We start from the raw sequence: 24900 nt of genomic DNA on the forward strand, positions 1-24900 counted from the left end.
ACAATTTTCTAAATGTTTCACTATGGAAGAAATAGTAATAAAGTGCAGAGATGCCTCTTGTTTGGAAGCAAGATGACTATTAAAAGCAATCTCTCTCTTTTGTTCATTGTTTATTCAGGGTTTGGGGTGATATTCAAGTACACTGACATAACAACTTAATCAATATCTGGTCCTTACTTTAAATATGTATCAAATTGCATGAATCCTATTTTAGCACTATCCTTTTACTGATATAGACACTCATGGACATCATTTTAGAAATCTGGGTGGAGAGGCTCATTTGCAGGATAAAGAGTTATTGCAGGATAAAGAGGAAAAGGATTAAATCTGACAACAATGGCACTGAAATTCACTTCTTTTAAACAGCAGTTTCAGTACTAGATCAAACAGTCTCTCATACACATGCATTGTGAACACAAATATATATTTTTGTTTGGACGCAAAGTTTAAAATCACCACTTATTAATAAAGAACTTGTATTTATGTTATCTTATTCAAACACAAAGAATAAAAATAAAAATAAGAGTAGCAACTATTATTTTTTAAAAACCTTTTTGTTTGTTTGCTTTTGGAGGGGGAGGAAAAAGAGGGAATGGTGTGAGTGAGGGGTGAAGGAGTTCTTGGAGAGCAATCCCCATGTGCTCCTTCCTGCCCACTGGGTTCACATGACGTTTGGTGCTGGGGAGAAAACAAGGGACCTTCTTTGCAGCAGGGCAAAACCACGGGGCTGTTATTACAAGCTTTGCTAGTGAATAAACCCTGTTTAAGTACATGGATATATATGTGTGTCTGCACACATGTTAACATGCATGTGTATGTGTGCAAAAAGCTACGGGCAGATATTCACTCCTGCCTTATTTTCAAAGCTAAAAGACAACTTGTAGGAACAGCAATGATTACAGGATTTAGCACTATACAGCTGTATGACCACAAAAACATACAGAAGTTAAATTGTTCTGTGTGAACACATGCATTCAAAAGAAATGTTTAATTGTACGAAGGTAAATTATATTCCTTTGTATCCCTAGACTCCTGTATATAACAGTGGGCAGCACTACCAGATCAATGAAGCAGAAAGTCTTTGCTTTATTTATAACCCCACTAAAAATTACTTAATGCTAATGTACAATTTCACCATCATTTAGCAATAATCTACATCAGTTCTATGTTAAATTTCACAAACTTTATATTTATTACTGATAAAAATTAATTTAAAATCAAATTCATTAAACAGGCAATCCAGATTTTTATCGCTGCAATATCTAGAGCAAAAAAATAAATGTTGTTAGATCACCTGGACTGAATTTCTAGACTTAATTCTCATATGAGGAAGATACAGGCATTAAAAATCCACATATAAGATATTAAAAACATGCAATAACAATGTAATGTAAAAATAAACACCTGTATATTAAAAATATGTATGTATGCCGGTAATAATTTGCAGAAAATGTGTTACAAAACCTATTTTGTTGATATATTTGAAATAAAACTGTCAAACTGAATCCAAAAACATTAAAACACTTGCCAAAGTTGAGACACTACACCTGTTACTTCAAATCTAGAATAGAAAGGATTAGAGAAAAAAAGCCAAGATGTTGGCACTGTATTAACTAGCTGACTTATTATTAAAATAATAAATCATAATGATCTGAGCAAGGTTAAAGGCCATATGGCTGCCAAAACAATTTATTAGAAACACAAAATTATTGTGTCTCACCATAAGAAACTAAAAAAGATAGCTTAATAGAGATCTGTGAATAGACCAGAATGAATTTTTTGTGAGAAGCCCCTATCAAAAACAGTATTTAAGAACTAAATCCCAAATCCATACTTATAAATCTCCTGTTCTTTCCCCTCTCAACAGGGATGAAATAGAAATAGTATTTTTTTCCATACAAGCAGTATAGCAGTATTTCTACAAACACAGCCTTTTAATCACACTATCTCATCCCAGACAGTAAAATAATCTTAAACAAATTCACCAAAACACTACTATAAGTACCAAAACAAATTCCCCATATGCATGTGAATACGAACAGAAGTTTCAGGTGTCTTACCTGTGCCAGTCTTCGTTTTTCTGAGCTTGTTCTTTTCTCATAATGTGATGTGTAGATGGGAACAGTCTGTACTGCACCAGCACTGCAAGTTCCATACTCTTCCTCACTCTCCTATGCAGCAAAACAGATTTAAATTCCTTTATTTATAATCACTATCTGCAAACATACCCTCCATATTATGCATGCAGAATGCATTCAAAATGATCTTGCCACAATCTATTACTGTCATGAAAATACCATCTGTAGTAAGAAAATCAAATTTAGCTTTTCAAGACACTGGATTACACACATTGTCATTTAAAAGATGAATTGTTCAAATATTTTTGAAATTTTTCTTAAAATAGCACAAAAGTTGTCCAAAAAATGGTTCCTTCTCCATACAGAAAAATCTTACATGGAAACAAAATTTTGAATGGGAAAAGCAGCTGCAAAATGCCTAAAACATATTTTCTAATGAAACTATTCATTCGTCTCTAAACATTGCTATTGTTCAAAAATCTTGCAAAACTAAAACTGGACAACTACACTTTCTGAAATACATTGTACTGCAAGACTCTCCCATCTCAAATTCTCAGCTTGAAGCAAAGGCTGGGATTGTGATATCAAAGCAATCAACTTTATGAAAACATACATCCTCTTAATGTATCTTTGAAGACCTCTGTTGTTCTATGATAAAATATGCAAACAATAAAGAGATTATTCAGTGGATGCATAGAATGACAGATAGTTGCCAGAGGGCTCGTTATGAAAAATGTATTGTTGAACAAAGGGCTAAGCATATTTCAAAAGTCATTAAAAACACAAATCTCATGTGATTTGTAACGTATAAGCTTCAAACTGATACAGGAAGCAATGTAAGAAAGTAAAAAGTGCACCACATACCTTGTGTTTTAACTTACTCTTCACTTCTTTTATTCCTTGCCTTGCCTGGTTTTTTGCCTAGAGAAAGAAAAGGACTTGAGTAGCTCTGTGAGACACTGGTTGTAGTCACAGAACATGCTTTATGATGCCATACCTATTTTACCTTTTCTTTTTTAGACACCTGGTGATATAAAGAGCAGCAATAACCTTTGTGACAAATTTCATACATGCACTGTCACTATATTTTTTTATATTCATGCTTTGTCTGTATATTTAAGGATTTTTTTCAGTACATGTATGCCAATGCTGTGAAAACATACATACTCAAAAATCTTCCATTATTACTAGGGACAGGCTAAGTATGGTCATATACATCACTCCTTTATTTGAAATGCTCCTTTAAATTTGAAAGGGCATTTTAGCAGTAAAGTACACTGAAAAAAATGCTAAGATTTTTAAGATGACTGCTACAGTGTTCCAGTCTGGCAACTTGCAGGGCAACATCAATCTTAAGAGAAATGAAGTGATTTCATATGCAGATGGAGATTTTGCCCAGTGTTGCTGAACAGCATAGTGCTGCTATTTAGGGGAAAATTCGGTATGCATTAAAAGAGGCAGACAAGGATCACAGTTGCATAGAAAACAGCCAAGAATATTCTTCAATACCGAATACCATGTTCTTATGCTAAAAAACTTTTGAGAGAGAGAAGGGAGGAGTAGGAAAAAAAAATAAAAGATGGGGGGCACAAAATCAAAAACTCTAACCCTAATAGAAGAACACGTAAAAACTACAGAAGTTTTCAAGGTTGTCTTGAAAACAGGACTTTAAAAAATATATTCAAGGCCATAGATATCTGGAAACTACCTATTTTTTCTGTGGTTTTCTGTACATGGCAATTCAGAAAAAGAAAATCATTTTCTTGAATCAAGAGCTCAGAGAGTCTTTTTGAACCTTAAATCATACATCCATAAGCTCAGTAACAGCACAGTGGGGTGCCATGTAGCAAATGCTAACCTGAAAGCCACTTTAAACTTTCCAGATCATGCTCACAGCATTTAGATGAATTTTGGAGTGCTTTGTTCTAACTCTGAGGGATGGTACCAAGCACATTACTCAAACCTACTAACTGGTTATCTAACAATTAAGAAATCCATATTTCATTTCTCTAGTAGCAGGCCCCATAAAGGGTAACAACATAAGAAATCAAATGGGGTATAAATATGAATACCATACACACATGGATCCTCAAAAATTTACTAGTGTTTCCTGGCATGCACAGAAGTTCACTTTGAAGAACCTTTACTATCAAGGACATAATTATCAAAATTGAAGGCTGGGAGAAGATCATGTAACCACCGTCTAAGATAGTGCAAATTAAGATGAATAATTTGCAGATAACCTGTTAATGAACCACTTTTTAAATTATAAATGAGTCCATGAATATGAAGTATATTTAATTTATTTACCTGTTTCTCTCCATGACTGCTGTGTTTTTCAAGTGATGTAAAATTAAAAATTCTGTTTGAAAACTTTACTGAAAATACACTAGCTTAGACTGATTTTCTGATTTATTTCAGGACTACTTATTATGCATCCAACTAGTGAAACAATTAGAAAGGCAAAAAGGAAGCCAAAACTCTCTTCCATATATTAAAAAAGCAACCCTAAAATACTTCCCACTTCATTTTATACTATTGCTGTTTTACCATACTGCACAGTACCGTATAGTGTCACATGTTTTACTGCTTCGGCAGCCTTCGAAAACAACATCTTTTAACATCAAAAGTATAAGCATTAAATCCAGTTAAACATGAGTATTCCAATACCATCTTTAAAAGAGCAGATGATTTGCTGCACACATTACTGATGCTTTACCACATCTTTTCACCAGTGCAGCACTTAGTGCCAAAGCAAAATTGCAGCTGTGTATCAAATAGCTAAATGATATTCAAATAAGCTTCTAGTGTGTATTAAAACTGAAACAAAACCAGTGCACTAATGCTTTGAAAAAGTCTATTTTTATGTCCAAGCTATCTGGAAGACTCTGAATCAACTCTAAATCCTAGCGCTAGATGAGAAAACAAGTGAAGCTAGACACTTTCTAAAGGCTGAAGTGCTTTTCTGCAATAAATTTAAAAAATGCTTAGGTTTTTAAGCATTCAGGAAGAATGAGAGGTTGTAGGAAGTTGCAGTATTTTTATGTATTATTTATTTGAAATAGATGATCTTACAAATTTATATGCTGTTTTCACAGCCGGAGTGGCTTTGGTCATCGCTGTGTTGATCAGTGCACCGCCTTTCTGAAATGCAGAAAAGTATTTTAGCAACATTTTAATACAAGTCAAACCTTAAGACAACAGCAAGGAAAAATAAACAGCGTGCTGTGAAGAAATAACAATCTTCCTTTTAAATGGGTAAGAGCAACCACAGCTGTGTTTCCTCTCCAACCTGCTGTCTGCAGCCACACAAGGGTTACAGTACGTCATGACCACGGCTGACACATTTATCAATGCATTCTAACAGAATGATGTATTCTCGTTCTTCATTCACTGTTACCATTTCAAAATCAATTCAGAAGTTAAGGCTATTTTTCATGTGTTCCTATCATATTTATTATGCGACTAAAAAATACTTTAACCCCACGGAAAGAACTATCTCATTTAATCACACAAGAATTCTCTTAATCTAAAATAATATATTTTCCTAATCCTGCAGAATAACAAGGTTATACCAAGGTTCTTTTGCCAGCCAAACCGCACAAATCCATATTAACAGAATTGCTATTTACTAGAAGTGATAAACTTCATATCAAATTGTACTGTCACACCTAATTCACAGTTATGGAATGTAACATGATACAGAAAGCAGTGAAATCTTTAACTATACAGAGAGAAAAACCTTATGCATTTTGCTATTTGTTTTTTGTATGAGACTTTTGCGCTTTTTTAAATCTCCAAGAAGAAAACCCACAAAATTATTGCATATACCATAGACATGTTATTTATTACAGAACACACTTACATTTTCCTCACAAATGAATAAACTTTTACCATTATACAGACGTAAGAAAAAGGATAAAGACTTAAAGGACAAGGCAGCCAGCATAATTACTTAACCAAGTTTATACCTTCACTGTATGCATCCACTGTTGGTAAGATCTTGAATTTCCTGAAATAGAAATGTAAAATATAACACAATAAAACATACATTCAACATTTGAAATGTTTCAACCTTCTTCACTATATGCATAAAAAAATGCCCTTAGAGGATGATTTATTAATTTAATTCTTTCCAGACAGACAAGGAATGTAAAGATAAGAATACACGTACACTAAGAAAGAAACCTAGGAATCTCTTATTTCATGTTTTCTATTTCCTTCGTAAAAGCTTATCTTTTCAACACACAAGGTTTTTAATTCCAACTGAGGTAGAAAGAGAAATTAAAACTATGATAAGGTATCATACTGCTATAAAGTCTACAAAGAAAAATACTAACTCAAAGGAAAGAATACAATATCATGAATTGCATTCAACCATAAAGATCCCTCTGGGCAAATTTTCATGCCCCACAGTGACATGGATGCAGAAGGTACAATCCCAAGGAAAAAGAACAAGAGAAAAGTCCAAGGGTTATGGTACAACTACGTATTCCTGTGCAGGAAAAATCCTTTTAAGTTCTTAACTATATCTACTTTCTTTCACAAAGAAGACACTCTAAAGGCAAGTAAGAGCTACTGGCTTCTGTAGGACCACCAAAGATTACTGTGCCACTAAACTGGCCATGAAGGACAATGTTAAATTCGACTTGATGAAGAAATGAATACTATTTCCTAAAAGTGCTCCAGCTGAACGCCAAAGATCAGGTTCATGATCCCTGAGAAAGATTTAGAGTACATCAGTCACTTGAATACTCCATGAGTTGCTATGGACCATGAGTACCATGAGTACCATGAGTTGCTATGGACCCCATACAAGACATTCACTTCAATAAGAATGCTGAAGTTTCAGAGTCTGACCAAAGATGTATTGGTATGATCCTTTCAAAATGAAGTTGCAGAGTTTTAAGAGGAGTTTTCAAAACTTCTTAACCTTTGCAATAATCAAGTAACCAAGATCTGGGTAGAATTATTGCAATGACTAGTGGAAGGCCAACACAGTCTCCTAGAACAGGTCTGAGAACTAACTGGATCAGTGTAAAAGGTATTCCAAAGTTTCTCAATGAGGTGTAAAAAACAAGCTGTTTATACTCATATCAGGCACTTTCACACATTCCACTAAACTTTTTACAAGCAATGTTGAGAAAGCCAGACTCTCGGACTCTCTCTAAGAACGTCAAAACAAGCAAAAATAACTCATTTTGCACTTATTTGATCTGGCTCCCTAAATCTGTCACAGAAGGAAGCATGCAAATAACATGTTACAGGATGAAATTTAACAATTGCTAGTATGTTAAAGAAACTGCATGAACTGTAACTACTTTCTTTAACATGACATTTCATAACTTCAATTCTTATCAACAATATTCATATATCATCTGGATTCTGGTGTCCTTAACAGTGACTTTTTCCATGTCTGAGCCGTAGTTTCAAATGTTTTCACTTTTTCAGTTTTCCTTATTCTACCACCATTGATACTAGACCAATGGAAAAGAAAAAGACTGGAGTAAAATTCATGTGATTACAAATTACTATAATTAATGTATTCTACAAGAAATCCAAGTGTTAAGCCAATCCATCACTATATTCTTGTACTGAAAGTTACATAAAACTCTTGAGAACTAATACTTCCACTGAATAATATATGTAAGGGAAAATAAAATTTTAAGCACAAAGTGCAAACTGTAATGAAGATGGCTGACAAATTTATTTTCAGATGTAGACATACAGAAATAAGTTTTGACCACTTTTATTGAAAAAAATTAATTAAAAAAATGAAATTTAAGTTTTAATCTTCAATTTCCAGTTTAATTGTCTTTTCTGGCTTAGTTACACTTGCATATGGGGAAAAAAAGGCCAATTTAAAAAGAGATTACTTAAAGAATCACTTTCAATTTGATTCAGTAGTTTTTAAATTATACTCTCTACAGCTAAGACTGTGTTCACCTGTCCTTTAATGGCTTGTAGCTCACACTAACTTTCTGTGACTTTTCTGAAATCTGAGTTTCACCTTTTTTTTTAAAACCTTGGGCTTCCTGATCAAGTTGATGGGAGCTAACTCTGCAAAGAGATCATAGTTCTACCCCATTAGCGTCACAAAATGTCATCTTCCATTGCATACATATTGTTAGCCCTGCACTTCATAACAATAATGAGACAGCAGTTATGTAAATACTGAATATGTGCCCTAAGCAATTTGTCCACAGCCTGGCAATATTCAGCTTGCCTGATGTGAAAAGTACACACGCAGCGCAAGCTACCCGAGAACTGATAGCAGAGCTGAGCAGTCCCTCCTGAGCAGAGCCAGGTGAGACATGGTTCACAGGCTGCCAGAGCCCAGCCAAGAAACAAGCTTTATCTAACTTCTACTGCAGTTTTATTGCAGCCTCCTGACCCCTAACTGCAGCCAGCAAACGAGCTCTGAATACTGACATCACCTATCTGAATAATGGATGCTCGATGCCTCAAATCTGTTTACAGAGCAGCATAAGTTACCCTAAAAAGGCAGGAAAGAAGTAAATCTCTGTATAACTAACCACACTTTAATCATGAAAAAGTCCCACAAATTATGTGCTAGATCCTGGCACAAGACACAGAGGGCAGAAGAAGGCAGTGAAAATCTTGAACAAAAGCAATTATGTACTTTGAGTACAAAAAAGGTGTTTTGCAGGAGGTACAGATGGCTCTGCACCACTTGATAGTTTCTCTGTGGGTGCCCATTCAAAAGCAGACTTGCAAAGGAAGCTGCCATATGCAACTCTCTGGATTTGCTCATATCACATAACCTCCATTTACTGAGGAAGCTTCCACACTACTTTCAAGATTGACCATAAAACAGTATTTGTGCTGGTCTTGAATATTTTGATCCAATATTTTGATCCCATCTTTTATACCTGTGCTGGTTTTGGCTGGGGTAGAGTGAACAGCTGTGTGGTGCTTAGTCGCCAGCTGGGGTTAAAACATGACAATACCTCAAATAACAATAGACTTGTACTAAATGTTTAACAGGAAACCTTTCGATAATCCTGTAATAATCAGGACTGGATTCAGCATGCACTCTTCCATATGGGTTACCTAATGTGCAAAGCACTGTAACAATTGCCAGTGAACACAACTGAGGCAAACAACATGAGGAATAATATTGTTGTTTATGGAGAAGGCAAACTTTCATGTCCCTTCTCGGATCATATATAAAAGTTACAAAAACTTCCCCTTTTTTAGAGGAACACATTTGCTGGAGAAAGCAAATTTCTCTTAAGATTTAGGAAATCAGTCTGATTTCTGCACTGCAGAAGTAAGTAGATATGAAAAAAAGAGAAGTGCTCATGGAAAACATATCTAGAAGTTAAGCATCATGGATATCAAATATGTTAAAAATAGTTTACAGAGAATATATCATATTACATAAATGTGAACACTAGAGCGATATCCCATCCTCTGCTGAAATACAAGAATTATTTTACTGGATTAAACAAACATATCTTCATTTAATATACTGACATAACCAGACACATAATAGCATCTGTCCCAGCAGTGATTTGTTAACGCCTAAAACCTTTCCAAGAACGAATGGAAACAATGAAGCAGTAACAAGATTAATGACTTCTAAAATTTACAGGACATCATGAGGACATCATGTTGAACAGTTCCCAAAGAAGAAGTGTCAATGAGTACACACAAATTATTCTGTACCTCCACAAAAGCCTCCTGCTGTGATTTCTTCTTCAAAAACATCAGAGAATCCTCTTCCTGCATTTAATTTTGATAGTCGACCATCAATAAACTGGGGGTGGAAAAAAAAAAGGGTCACACTTTGTTTTCTCTTCTACTGCTTTACAGTGTTATAGTTTTAAATGTGTTCATTATAGTGGAATATGTATGTTAAAGAAAACATATGGCTTAAGGATAATAAGGCTGTTAGACGGACTTTGCAAGAGCAGCTGTAATTATGAGCAGGAGGTATATAAAGTACTTTATATAGATCAAGTAAATCATCTATATTTTCCTAATAGCATGAAAAGAAATTAATTATTTCCTTACAAATGGTAACTTTGGATTTGTAATGATACCCATATAAAGGTCACTGAGACAATCCCTGACCTTCTGTTGTGAATTTGTAAGTTTACTTCATCAGAAAAACATAAACAAACCTCCCTGTGGCACCCCTTTCTGGGTAGACATCAGTAGATACGAAGTAGAACTTGCTGTACACAAAAAGTCCCTTTAGAAAAACTGTAAATATTTCACCACACCTAGTTCAAAGAAACAGCAGATTATGATGCCCACTTGAAGTCTATGGCAAGCACATGTGTTCCACATGAAAAATGGCCCTATAGAGACAGTAAGTGAGGGGAAATTGTAGCAGGACCGTCCAGTGAACAGCAGAGGAAAGCTGTGGCCTGGCTCCAGAGATGGTGGCAGAAGCAGGATGGATTTGATGAGCAGAGTTTGAGCTGACTTGAAGTGAATTTCACTTAACTCTACAGGAATGCAACACAAAGTGCCAAAACAAAGCAAGGCCTAATGCCAAGGCAGACCCCTAAGACCCTCTGCACCTGACTGAGCACAGTGCAGCTCTGACACCCCTGTATTTTTAAGTTCTAATACACTTCTTTGTCCTTTTGGGTCTTTTTAAGCAGTAACCCTTATTTAGGTGCATCTACAGATGCATATTGCGACACTTGTCCTTATGCAGAGGTTACAGTTGCGTGACCACATGGATTTGCATCTACACACAAGTTACATACAAAGACTGAAATGATCCAAATGTGTCAGAAAAAGTCAAAATTAAACAATTAATGATTAAACCTCTCAGAAGGGATGAATACATTCTTTTCAAGAATTATCAGGCTTCAAGGAAGTATAACAAGTACATTGTTATAGGTTTAAAATTCTTTCAAGAAGCAACCCCTCCCTTTTTGTTTTGAAAAGGCTAAATCAAGTCTGACAGATAAAGTGAGAAAGCATTTATAGAATTATACACAGTTCATCTTCTAGCAAGAATTATGAATTATGTGCTGGTACTAAACAGTACATAGGAACCAACCAGAATTAATTATTTGGCTCTATCATTTTTTACCACAGATTATCCAAACAGTGTCAGTGCCAATCTGATGCTTGTCAGTGAATGGACTAGTGACATGAAAAAACTAATTTCTCAGAGCACAAAAATTCCAGCAGCAAGACTAAGGCAAACACAAAGATAATTTCTCTCTCTTCCTTGTCTAAATTCCTTCTTATTGTTTCATTTTACTCCAAGTTGGTTTTTTTCCAAATAGGTTGGTTCATGGTCAGACCACTGTGGGATCACTGGATTATTTCACAGTAAGAAAAAGAGATAAGAGCACCTTTAGCTACTGCTGTGGAAAAAAAACCCCAAACCAAACAATGACACCCCCTCACCATCTCAGCCTTTGAACTGTACCACATTATCTCTTTGGGGAAAGTTATGAATTCATTCCATACTATAAACTTGTGTAAGATTTATGGACATACTCATCATTTGGTAAAATCCTATCAACAGAAGACTGAAACACTGACTGAATTTGAGTATTTAATGTAAATACTGACAAAGAGAACTGTTAGCAAAAAGATATTGGAGACATTATTTAAAGGAAATGATAAGTATTAGTAGTGGTAGTAGTAGTTATTACTTTTGAGTAATTTACTGTTAATGGTCGCCCTTAAACTGCTACATGAAAAGAATAGCATGTGGAATTACACATAAAATTTATATCTTTCTCCTTCCATTTTTCAAATCCATACTCTCGAAAAATCTGGGCCTGGTATTTCAGGAAAAATTGTCACATGCAGCATATTTAATCAGGAAATAAGAATATTTAATACATAAATAACAGTTATTTCCTTTTTAAGAAAAATATACAATTAAATATCCTAATAATTTAAGAATAATGATTACCAGGGTTTTAACATTAAATCTATTCAGGGCAAAAGGCATCTTTACAAAACTAAAGCCAGCAAATTGCAGCAAATTGAACCTCACACACCCCTAATAGCTGTGATCCATTTCAGCATATTTATCGTTAATTACTTCTACAAATTCCTGGAAAAATGTATGTTTTCCATAAACAGTTTGGTTTACTCTCTTTCAGAGATATATAAACAGCCCTTTCAACTTCCAAAACATGTGAAGTCATCAACATGATGTAAAAGTTAACTCTTTAATTTATAAGTCTGAGAGAAAGGCTGGAGGCTAAAAGATAATACAGACATTGCCCCTGCCAAAAATATACTGTCTCCATTCTCATTAAAGACTAAGATGCTGAATATGGGTAATGAAAATAAGATACAGAGATGAACATTATAACACCCGAGGAATAAAACTCAAGTCAAAAACCCCCTAGTTTCAAATCTGCTACATGATGCTAAGAAAACCAGCACATACATCAGGAAATTAATCTCATTTTATGAATCTATCAAGGTAAAGGAAGCACAGTTGAAGTGCAGAATAACAGTAACATCACTTAAAAACCAAAAATTTTTCTAAGTGCTGGTCTGTCAGTTTGCCTTTAACAACTTAATGAGGCTTACAAATAGATTTTGGGGGAGAAAAATGCTAAATGAGTAAATGAAAAATATATGAGTTATGAAAACACTGATTCTCACAGGCTCTTTGACAATTAATTTCCTAGATAAAGGAAATGCAATTCATCTATACCACAGAAAAGACTCTTGCATTTCAAAATACTAGTTAGAGGAAATAAAAGCAGAGTACCTGAACAGTACACCTGAACTTTAGGTTGGATGAGGACTGGCCCAAGAAGGAGATAAGAGCTTGTAATGACAGGAGAAGTGTCAAGATGAGCTGTGGTCATGGTAAAGGTAAGCACTGGGACTGATCCCATTTACAGGTTAGGTAATGATTTTGGTACAAAAGATTGGCATGTGCTAATACATTTGGGGATATCACTAAACAGAAAGCACATCAAAATGCAATACAAAGTAAAAACAGATGATGCTGAAGATGAAAATAATCTGAATGGGAGTAACACAATGAATTAATCCCATCATTTATTCTGACAGAGGTTTCCTGGTACTTTGGTGAAAATACATTACAACTTTCAAACTTGAAAGAGTGATTAAATTAGAGGAATTAACATGTTTTAATGTAGGAGAGAGACGATTAAAAACCTACACAGAAAAAAGGACAGTGGAAGGATTTTATAAAGTGGCACAAACAGAGCTCACTTGTCAATTATGGCAAAAAGGGTATATTTAAACTACCAACTTTCTGCTTGGTCTAGGTTTAAGGCTTCCTCTAAGAACTATTTCCTGCTTAAAAGACCTTCCATAACAGAATAAAATATAGTCTGGTCTCTCTGAACACAAACAACTTTGAAAACAGCTCATTTGTCAGTGGGAAAAACTGGAGAAGATGCAGCTGGGCTGAGGATTAGCTGAAAAAGTAGGAGTAACCTTTGCAACAAGAACTAGAGGAATGAAAAAACTTTCTACTACTACTACTACCACTATGAAATCACACACATCATCAAAATTGTTACTATTTCCTAATCCTCTAAAGTATATTATTTCCTTTAGTGGAAATAAAATTAAAACAACCTATAAACAAACTGTAAACTTATTCTGTTTAATTGAACACTTTAAAATGTAATAGGTAAGTACAGAGCCACATTGACAAGCCCATTCATTTAAGTGGAATAAAACCTATTTCTTACAGCTGGAGATCTTGCTTTAGTACTAGTAGTATGACAACAGTTTAGAAACATTGTTTGTGAGCACCTTTCTATTAAGAAAGTTTCATGCTACCTTATCTCACCAAGATACACAAAATGTAAACAACACTTCAGTCTGTGACTTCTTTCCATTTCAGCCCAATCAATCATACTTCAAAAGGTTTCAGATTTCTTATTTCTTATTTTAAATTTACATTTTTTATTGTATAACATACACCACATTAAAACTGAATGAGCCCCATTCTATGATCGTATTTTCACAGGACTTCTAAAAAGCATCATCATTGCACAAATCTTTACTTTAGACATGAGCCTCTGATTAACACCAAATGTTTTTTTTAAAATTAGAAGATTCTATATATAATGAATTTCCCTTATCTATCATGGTAGTATATCTTCAAAAAAGTCCTCCAGATTATTTAAACATGAACTCCTGTGTATCAATCATTTCAGGTATTTGCAAGCAAATATGTACTTTTATGAATCTTCTGATTTCATTCAGATTTTCCTTGATTTTCCTAAAAATCTAGTAGTAAGTTTAACACCCTTTTGATGCAATTGCAAGATCATGCAATCTCCTGATGAAAAAGGAGAAAAAAGGACTTAGAGAATAAAATCAAAGAACAAAAATAATTTTAAAGTCTGTAATCAAACTATAACTATGCTGCGCCAGACATTCAACAACTTGTTCCCTATTAATCCAAAATCTGCATTAACAGATCAGCTAGAATATGTTTAGAACACCCCTATGGCTAAGGCTTGTAACATTCTCTGTGTGCATACTTCAAAGAGCCTAGCACAGAAAACTGCAACTGCAGTATGAATCCAGTTTTTAAATAAAATGCCACTGAAGTCCAATTTAAGTAAGCACTATGTTGTTTAAGCTCTTTGGTTGTGAGCCAAGAGAGCTGAAAATGAAGTTCAACCATCAAGCTGGGAGATCCATGGTTTTTCCTGTTTAGATGGGTTTCTGACTGGCTTTGAAGAGATGCTGCACTGGCTTTGCACCCTGGAGTTATTTTTTTGTTCAGCTTCATCACTGCTCTTTTTAGAAGATTTAAAAATACAGCAAAAGTGTGATGACTGTACACAAAGTGCCTGTACTTATATCTCATCCCAGAGCTCCATAACCTGACAGAAAGGAAAATGTATTTAAATAGAGATATGTTTTAAGACAAAATCATTAAACATGGGTCATTTAACCTCTCATACCTGTTTAAACAGTTGAAGATTAACAGCAGTTTCCAAGAACTGCTTAGTTGTACTGGAACGATGCTTCACAAAACTATTCTCACAGAAAGTTATAGGCTCTCCCTAAAAAATTGAAACAGAAAAAGTTAGATGGTAAGTAGAGTATACATATATGTTGATTAATACAAAATTCTCCATCACAACTGTATCTACTTCTTAATAGATACATTCAATTATTCCCTTTCAAGAACTCTTGATAATGTGCATGCAACTAAACAGACCTAGAGGACAACAAAAAAAGCCCAAAACAGAAGCTACAAACCTTTTGAAACATTGTTATAAAAAAAGTTTGAACATTAACACTTAATACAGTAAAATGTATTTTCCCACATGGGAAAAGTGCACAGCCTATAGTCACCAAAAATCCTGCACCAAACCACTTGGATGATGGAAGAAGATAAACAAGTATTCATTGAAAAGTCAGGGCTTGTTGGAAAAAAATACTGAAAACAACACTCATTTAAAAATAAGAAATGTTAATGAGAGTATTTATAAACAATCAAACTCACTCCAATGTTATTCCCTAATTTCATTTGACATTTGCTGTCTTCACTATGCACAGACCACTGGACATTCCTGAGGAGCATTCCCTTCATTTTGTTATGGATTTCACCAAAAAGCCTCTCACCCAGATTTACAAAAACAAAATTACCAGGTTAGAAACAACTACCAAGGGTGTCAAAGACAAAACTTGGAGTTAACAAAATGCAACACCTAAATCTACCACAGAAAATTTTACTGCCCAAAAGATACATCTACAGTGCAGTTCCACAGCAGAATAAGAGATACCTCAGCCATTCAAAAAAAGAAAGATCAAAGACAGCCACTATCCTGATCTTTACAACAGCTCTAACTGGCAAGCCACTTTAAAGACAAATTTATTCATGCCCATGATCACCACACCTTTGTGCTCCTAACCCTGTTTAACTCTGATGGCACATGTCACTCCACGCATTTCCCCACCATTCTGGTGCTTACAGAATGTCACAAAGTGTTTTCTCCATGTGACCTGGGTTTGGTGGAGCAGCTCTAAATCATTTTCAAGTGTTCTTTACACCTTATACTTGGATTCTAATCGGTTCAAGTGTGACCTAAAGAAATGCTGCAGTAGAAACACTGTGATGTCCTTTTAAAAGCCTATTCTTATACTATCAAAAACTTCCCTCTTTTTGAGTCTCTCTTTTAAGAGGTCCAGTCCTACTCAGCAAAGTACTTAAGTTCATGTTTAACTTGTTTTTAAGTTTTACATCCTTATTTCTTTATGGAACCTCTGACTTTATAAAAGATCTCACCCTGGAAGAGCTAGAAGCCTTAAATTTACCCAGCACAACCCTTACCCTGTCACGGGGTAGCTGGAGTGCTCTGATACAAACCCACCCCAGTACAATATGCAGCACTGTGTCAGTCAAATCCCAGGAGAAGCACCCAAGTTACTCCCCTTACTTATCCTGAGATAACTGGTGAACACTGTACACATGCAGGACATGCTGGATCTGCCAAATAGTTGGAAATGTTCGTGGTACTTTAAATAGCACTGCCTTCCTGACCCACTTTGCATTAGCTATTCTTGAGCTCTTAAAGACTCTTGTCTTAAGAAGATGACTCCAAGCTACTTAGCAAATCAAAGTGCATCAAAACAAATGGAATAGTCTCCAGCGAGACATGGTGGTATAAGACACAGTGCTCCTGAGGGCAGACTCTCTCCTCCGTTCCGTTGCTCTTCCAAAATACTTCAAGGCAGCAAATTAAAACAACTCCTTATATATACATATATTATATATATTTATTTATTGTGTTGTTACACAAAGAAGCGATTTCTGGAAATATAGAGGCTTTGTGGGAGTGCAGCTCTGACCAGATGATGGCTCATGACATAGTAGGAAACATAAAATTTAGGACTAAAGAGCGAAAATATTTTCATAATATATCATTTAGGAAAATAAAAACTAAGCTCCTGCTTCCCACTGCCACTTCCCCAATTGTCTGGGAAAGATGAAAGAGTAAAAAGGAGAGGTTGTCTCCCAGCAGGAGAGAAAACAGGCGTGCTTGCTCTCCCTTTCACATCAACCAGGGAAGAGGGAGAAGTCAGATAGTTTTCTGATGGCATTTCTCCTGCCCAAGTCATCTAACAGAACACCAGGATATGGTAGTTCAACACACATTTCTAGTGCATGGGTGTAATGTTTTCCCAAATACTTTCCTTTAATTACTGGATGCTTCAGATACCTGGTAAGCACTCATGCATTGGTGCATCTGTTCCCTTATCAGTACAGTTCACAGACAGAATAACCAAAGCTATTTCTTTCCTGAAAATGTATTTAGTTCTCTAAAGAGTTCACATCCAAAACCCACCCTTGTTATTTGAACCCACTGACTGTGAGATTGCTTTAAAAATTGGAGTAGGTTTAAAGCTCCTACCTATTCAGCATATGAAAATGAGAAAATCTGTTGAAACCCGTAGCAATTCCACACAGAAGTTTTCTTGGGCTATCTGTGCTAACTTTAATGAAACTGAATTAAATAACACAACTCTGAGTTATTTATTTGTTCAAGGCTCTGATCAACAAAAACGTTTTCGAATAAAACTTTTACAAATCTTCAATATTATTACTGTAAACACAAAGCCTCTTGAAGTGCTATTTAACAAGTAAATTATTGAATCGATATAAACAAAAATAGCCCTAGATGCTTTCATATGTAAAGCTTGTAACATTCTTGTTTCTGTAAAAACAGCTGACTACCTTTAGAAACTGAGGTTTGGATGAATGCTTCACTGTTATTTAACTACCAGACCATCAACTGGCCCCTGTCGTATTGATCTACAATGTACTTTCAAAACAAGTTCGATCAAAACTCAGTGGGGACTCTGTACTGAAAAGTAGACAGCTAATACTCAGACCAAACAATCTATGCCCAAACATGATATCTGTCCTTTTAACAACAGTTGCTATAGAATTTTCTTTCCCTTTCATAGCTTGCCACACACAGCAGGAATTTCTTGCTCTAAGCTACATTCACATTTTAAGTACGCTATTTATACAGACCTCAATGGAACATGAAAACTGAGCTAAACCAGTGTGATCATTTTAAAAGAAAAAATAACCTAGATTAGAAAGTATGTTTGTGCTTTCTCAATCTAGTGATATTTAACTTGAACAAGAAGTACAAATATTTTAATTTTTTATTTCAGACAACGTTGCATCGCTCTAGCAAGAGATGACTCGTGCCAACTATTAGTTCTATTGCAACAATTAATATAATTTCATATGGCAGCTCTCGCTTATTACATGAGGAATATAGGGCAGGTAGGTATGGCCATAGCTTCGTTGGGTTTTTTTATAATTTATTTTTTAAAAACACCATAATTTTAAATACCATTTTGGTTTAGATATTAAAATTTCTCTGTTTAAAATCAAGGAAGTACAAAGTTGAAATTTCATCTGCTGTCATGACATTCAGAGATAAAGGCCAAGGGATAAATGAGCATGCACTATGATTCTACTCAGGAAGTCACCATTTACAAACCAATTTCTCCCAAATTTGTAAAGTTTTTGTAATCTGCTAAAAAAAAAAAAAAATTCAAATATGCTGATATTTCTTATAGTCACAATTATCCCCTACAACAACTCCTATTAATACAATATCTATATTCAAGAAAGGACCACTGCAATCCTTAAGACAAATAAAACAATAAGTTTTTCAACATGTAAAATAGAAGTCTTATGGAAGTCACAATAAATAGTCATAACCCTGCTTTTCATTCCACTGAGTGGTTCTGAATTTATACACAAACTATGTTCTGGCATTTCATTAGTCTTGCTTCTGTACTCTGCTGTATTTTCTATACTTCACTCTTGGGAGAAAAGTAAACAAGTCAATGGTCATTTCAAGAGATACCTGTCCTCAAAAGGTTTCATTTTGAAACTCAATTACAATCAATCATTATTTATGGATTCTCAAATAATTCAGGTGCATTCTGAATCTCAAAATATTTTTATTTCCAATATAACATTTTATTGTATTATTTTGATTTATTGCATATTGAATGCAATACTTGGCATCTGTTGGACAGCTGATGTCACTACTTAAAACAGTGTCAATATTGGCCCAAAGCACTCCAGTTAGCATTCAATTAAAGTGAGGTCTGACAGGTTGTGCTATCTTCAACATGGAAGTTAGCTTGGCCCCCTGGTGTGATGATGAGACCATGAACTCCTACTGCTGAGCATTTCAGAGCAAGCCATTAGCCTTTGCTCTTCATTTCTTAATTTCTGATGAGTGATGTTACAACCATCATAACTTAAAACAAAGCTATTCTGGGTTTATTTCTTTTGTTTTAACATCTAGAGCTTTGAGGACTTTTTCCCCAAAAGAGGTGATCTTTTTCAATGACTTCATCTTTTGTTAGATAATTCTTGAAAAAAAGACAACTTTTCAAAGGCAGAAAATAAGTTAATGTTCCTTATTTTTCATTTTCTTTTAATACAAGTGTCATAAAGTAATAGGCTTTGTTTATTTGAAGTGTATTCTTCTTGCCATTTTTTTAATAAAAAATGAAATATCACATCTGAATTTCCTCCAGATGTTTGCTGCTTAGAATCATACAACTTTTCTGCTTATTTTTTCTGATGATGTTAAAATTAATTTCTATCATGGTGAACACTTTTAGGCTCACTATTTTTTAACTACTTCATTCTATTGTCTGCCTCTCCCTCTCTAGACATAGATTGTGAATATTGCCTTTTTAAGAATTCTTTACATCATATATTGTTTTATTACCTGACAATACTGCATACGACTAACGGAAAAAAATTTACTAGTCTTTGCTTTCATCAGCAAGGTTTGCCCATGTACATGCAAGCAAGAACATGTAAAGTAAAATAGGTAGGAAAAACCCAATGTCACACATATTCTGACGACAACATTACACAAATTGCACAAATTGTCATATTTGTATCTATGTCCTACATATGCATGCAATTCTGAAACATGAAATATGCAATATTATCCGTGATAAATCCCCAAATGTTGAACTACCTAAAGAAACTAGGAGCAACAAAAGGTTCAAGACCAAGCCGTAAGCATCCAAAGCAAACACAATTTGGATTTGTACATGAATTTACATGATGTAAAAAGGATTTATCCCACAACACTGCTCACTGCAATGCCTCAGCAGGGTTAGACTGGTGATCAAAACTGTTTGTGATCACTGATGTTGCACAGTGGCTCCCACGGTAGCTGCTGGCTGGGTGAGAATAACAACACACTGACCGCTTGCCTTTCTGTATTCCAGGGCTCCTTATGGCAAAACAGTTCCAATGGCCTCATTGCCACTGCTGGAAATCCGCCCCCAAACAGGTCATGCACATTCCCCTGTCAGAGCATTTCACCCAAGGTCTCCAAATTGATTGCAGTTCTCTATGTGAATGAGACCATATAAAACAAAACCATTATAATTTACCATTCCGCTGACAATACTTTTTTTTCTGGATTATTTTTTGATCATAATGACACTGAAGCAATTTTTTCAATCATCCCCATCTACCATGCATGCAGTGGATTCCTCCTGGATTAAACTAAAGCAGAGCTCCAGCTAGTCACAGGTATTCAGCATTCAACACCAGACTAAAATGAGAACCACAACAGAGCCAGAAATGCACACTGTGCACACTATAGCCCACTAGCTGGGCTGCTTTGCCCTGCAGATCCACTCCTATTATGCAATATTTGCTAATGTAAAGTGTACATATTAAATAAACACTCTTGGCAGTTATATCAGTTTGACAGATTAATTTAGTATCATGATTAAATCAGAAGAAACAACAATTTCTACTTTTCTTGGAAACTTTTACTGGATTAAGTTTTTTATTATCATTTAATACACACAAAAAATATTATCACCTTTATCTATTACATGTCATATTTCCTGTCTGTATTAGAGTAGTCAGATTTTCCATATGGTCTTTTAGAGTCCCATGAACTCCTTCCAAGACCCCTGAAGATTCCCATTTTCCCTTTCACCAATCATTTTTTTCAATAATTGCTAGACGTTTGTTCAAGACATATTGCTACACCGAGGAGAATCTGTCCTGTGCTGAAAACAAACAGTTGCACAGAATGAGTGTTCAGTGTGATGAACAGCGTTGGGAGCGAAGAGAAGTGTTGGATGAGTACAGACACTATTAAAGCTGTTCTTTACTCAAAGTGAATATTAATGACAGTTGTTTCATGTTTCGAGTTAAAAATCATACAGGACACAGTTGCAAGGAAAACAGTTCACTTGAACATATTTTTCACCTTTCCAGCGATCGATAACTATCCAAATACACTATTTTATTCTCCATCAGGATGTTTGCAATCCTCAAAATGCTACCCCCAAAACCTCTCAGTTCTTGATTTTGAAAATACAAGCTTATTTATAGAGAAAGGATTTCAAATCTATATAGAAAATATTTTCATTTTAAGTATTGTCCCTACAAATTTTCTCCAAGAATACTACTTGAGTTTTGAGACTCCTGAAATAGTCCTAATACAGTCAGATGTGATTTGATTTTTGAGCTTCCCAATCCACAATGCAAAAGGCAAATGTGGAATGAGCTGAACAATCACGAGAAAACTCCTCTTAGTTTCTACTAATCCAAATCTACTAATTCAAATTTTCTTTCAGAATAAAAATTCCGTGAAATCCTAAATTAGTTAAGATAATGAGAACACGGCACAATATAAACGACACTTTTCTTATTTGTTTTTAAATACGCTTTGTCTTTGGACAAGTTGATATCAATCCAGGATAAGCTAGTATTTGCCAGCAGACTTCTGCCTGCTAAGATACTCTGAAATAACTTGTCTTTAAAAAAAAATAATCAGGCCACAATGGTTTCATAAATATCTTCTCTTACATGCAATCAGTGGAGCCAAAAAAAGATAAATCTGCAAAAGAAAACAATGCAGAAAGACTTCAAAGGTCACTTTGACAAATGTCTGCCAGTCAAATGAGGCATAGTGCAGTACTTCCAATGCAGCACAAATGTAGATATCTCAGATATGCCAACTGCTAAGCTGAAATAAAATGGAAATCAGCTAAAGGAGAGCTCATTTCAACAGAGATACAAACCGAGATGCTAAAGAACTTGCACATTCAGTTCAAAAGTTACCAAAACAAAGGACTGACTGAAGCTTATTCCTGGTCAGAACAGAGCTAAGGACATCAACCAGGCTGACATCATTCTGTTCACATGTATCGAATGTAGATTAAGACATTTTTTGACTTAACAGCTCTTACTGCAGGCTGCTGTGAGCCAACACGGACTAGTGTCCTCACCTTTAGACTAGAGAACAAATCAGAAAACCCCTCCTTGAAGCAAGGCCACATAATGCCACACTATCTGATTTGTTGAAATTATTTATTCTACTGAAACAAGTAGGGAAAGTGTTGAAATCCAGCAATTTTTTAGAACAGGTGCAGCCACTTCAATATGCTATGCAGACTGGCTTTCCATATCATATGAAAACTGCCAAACACAAACACCTGAACTAAACCCTTGAACACACTTCACTTCTGAACAGGTTACTTTACATCTCAGTAACAAAGGCCATCCATCAGTGGCACAGACACCTCGTGTGCAAAATGCTCTTGGCAAAAAAGACCACCTGTAAGAGAACCGCTTGGGTAGAAGGAGGACTGTGCCATACTGTATTTTAATGTTCCCTCCAGTAAAAGGCTCATCTGGAGACCTTTTCCATCAAGGAAAACCACATAGTTCCTTACCCAACAACAGAATGCATCGTGCTCCTTACCCCCAAACAAACATCCACCAGCTTTACAAACTTGACTTCTCAAGTGGAGATAATTTTCTTCTATCAAATCTCCATATTTACCTGAATTCATCAGATAAACAAACATTGTATCCACGGAATCCAATTTAGCCAATGTCATCTCAGTGCATTTTATCAAATGGAACTACTATCAGCAGTTTGCAAGTATCATAGGAAAACAATCTGGAGTGATAGACGAAATGAATCTCTAAGTTTTTTTTCTGGTAAATTATTTTATCTCCAAAAGGTTCAATATGTGCCACCCTCATAAACCAGAAATGATGAAAGTCCACAACACATTAATTGACTGAGTAACAGCAAAACATCGGAAAAAAGTTCTGATGGGATGAAATAAGTTTTCATTTCTCCTAACTTCTAAGAGTAATCAAGACAAATCTATAATATGAGAAATGCATGTTTGACTCATATCTGGTGTTTACTAGGAAATAAGATTCTGGCCTCAAACACAGCAAAGTCTCTGGACTGGTACAGTGAAAAATGATAGAGTTTGAAAGGCACAGCCTCTTCAGTTCTTCACCACAGGTGAGCTGTGTGTAAGCAGTTTCATGAATACAATCTCGTTTTATACGAAATAAGTTATAAAACTGATACAAATTAGAAAATAGCTGACTTTGGATGACTATTTATTCTTCAATACAACTCACTGTCAGGAGATGGTAGTGTCAATGTACCCTTAGCATAGAGTAAGATTCAAAACAGGCTGTTTCAGACTGGGATAAAACATTTCATATTTTCCTCGCAAAGAATGAGACCACGCTCTTACAAATTAAGGAGAAAAAGTAATAATGAAGCCATCTTACTGGTCTGTATCTTAGTGCATCTCTGTAGGATCCAAACAGTGCTGCCTGTGCCCGAAGAAAGGCCTTGGCTACTCCATCGCCCGTAGCTGTGGACTGCTTTTTCAGTTTATTTTTCAAGGCCGAGACCTGCACGACAGAGTGGAACAGTTAAATTAACACCTCAGAAATTGGTACAGCGAGGTATGAACCCAATCAGCAGGCAAACCATGGTGTCTACAGGTCAGCCAAAAATTCATCCTCCTCCTTGATAGCTTATCTTTTTAACTGCAAAGAGCACCTGCTGGTCTGTTAATTGAAATGAAAGCAGGGGATGACGGTAGAGTGCTAATGTAAATTGGTTTATGCTCTCTTTTTCTTTTTTTCCAAGGCCTCTTGACATAAATAAGCTTAATTATTTTACAGTAAAATTCATGTGAGCCACTTTTCTACAGATTTTTTTTCATCAAAACATGTACTTACTTGTTTGAATGAAGACAGTTGGATATGTTCTATTTATGCTATGAAGGTTTATTTTTAAGGACCCTTAATGTTCCCATACTACTCAGTTTCAGGGCATATCTCTTAAGTCAAATTACTATCTTACATCATTTCTCATGCACCATGGGAGTACCTGCTACCCCTGTCAAACAGTTGAGAAAATTTTGTGTAAATTCAGTGCTATGATGCCTTTAGAATTGTCCTCAAATACAAAACACGTGAAAAGAAAAAAAAATAAGAACAATAATTAGAAGGTGCATTTACTTTAAAAGGAAAAAAAACCCCAACATTTTTATTATAGTGGTTCACCTTTTTTTTAAGGTCTGTCTTTTTTTAATTGGCAAATGACAACCACTGATTATACAGAATTAGAGGGACATTTTAATTTAGATCATCCTTACTTGGACACACTTTGGAGGAAAATCACATAATTCTGGAATTATTGCAGTATTCCTGAAAGATATGTAGAATTACACCCACATGTAGTCTATACTCTCCTAATTTCCATCATGAGGGACACCTGGTGATCTAAGTCAACTCCAATTATGTAGAATACATGTTTCTATATAAGTTTGTATTACAATATACCCAACAGAGCATTATATAAGTCCCTAAACAAAGTAACCTTCAGAGTTACTCTTTAAACAGAACATTATAAATACAAACTTATCACCAAAACAGCTTTCATTCTTTTGGAAATATACGAAAGAATGAGTATCTTTTTGTTTCTTTATGCAAGCAGTC

At 35.1% G+C, this 24900-nt stretch overlaps 1 protein-coding gene across 3 annotated transcripts in view; it reads right to left on the reverse strand.

Moving 5' to 3' along the window:
- Positions 1-24900, reverse strand: part of DENND1B (DENN domain containing 1B) — a 157543-nt gene that overhangs the window by 20384 nt on the left and 112259 nt on the right. For all 3 annotated transcript variants that reach the window (XM_017832934.1, XM_017832933.1, XM_017832936.1), the window contains 7 exons: positions 23680-23805; positions 15005-15106; positions 9771-9861; positions 6050-6090; positions 5154-5222; positions 2943-2999; positions 2061-2171 (listed from right to left, as the gene is read on the reverse strand). In XM_017832934.1, coding sequence (XP_017688423.1) covers positions 2061-2171; positions 2943-2999; positions 5154-5222; positions 6050-6090; positions 9771-9861; positions 15005-15106; positions 23680-23805 — 597 coding nt within the window. The remainder of the gene's footprint in view (positions 1-2060; positions 2172-2942; positions 3000-5153; positions 5223-6049; positions 6091-9770; positions 9862-15004; positions 15107-23679; positions 23806-24900) is intronic.

The sequence above is a fragment of the Lepidothrix coronata genome, unplaced genomic scaffold (assembly GCF_001604755.1).
Source record: "Lepidothrix coronata isolate B3197 unplaced genomic scaffold, Lepidothrix_coronata-1.0 Scaffold209, whole genome shotgun sequence".
Classification (NCBI taxonomy): Eukaryota; Metazoa; Chordata; class Aves; order Passeriformes; family Pipridae; genus Lepidothrix; species Lepidothrix coronata.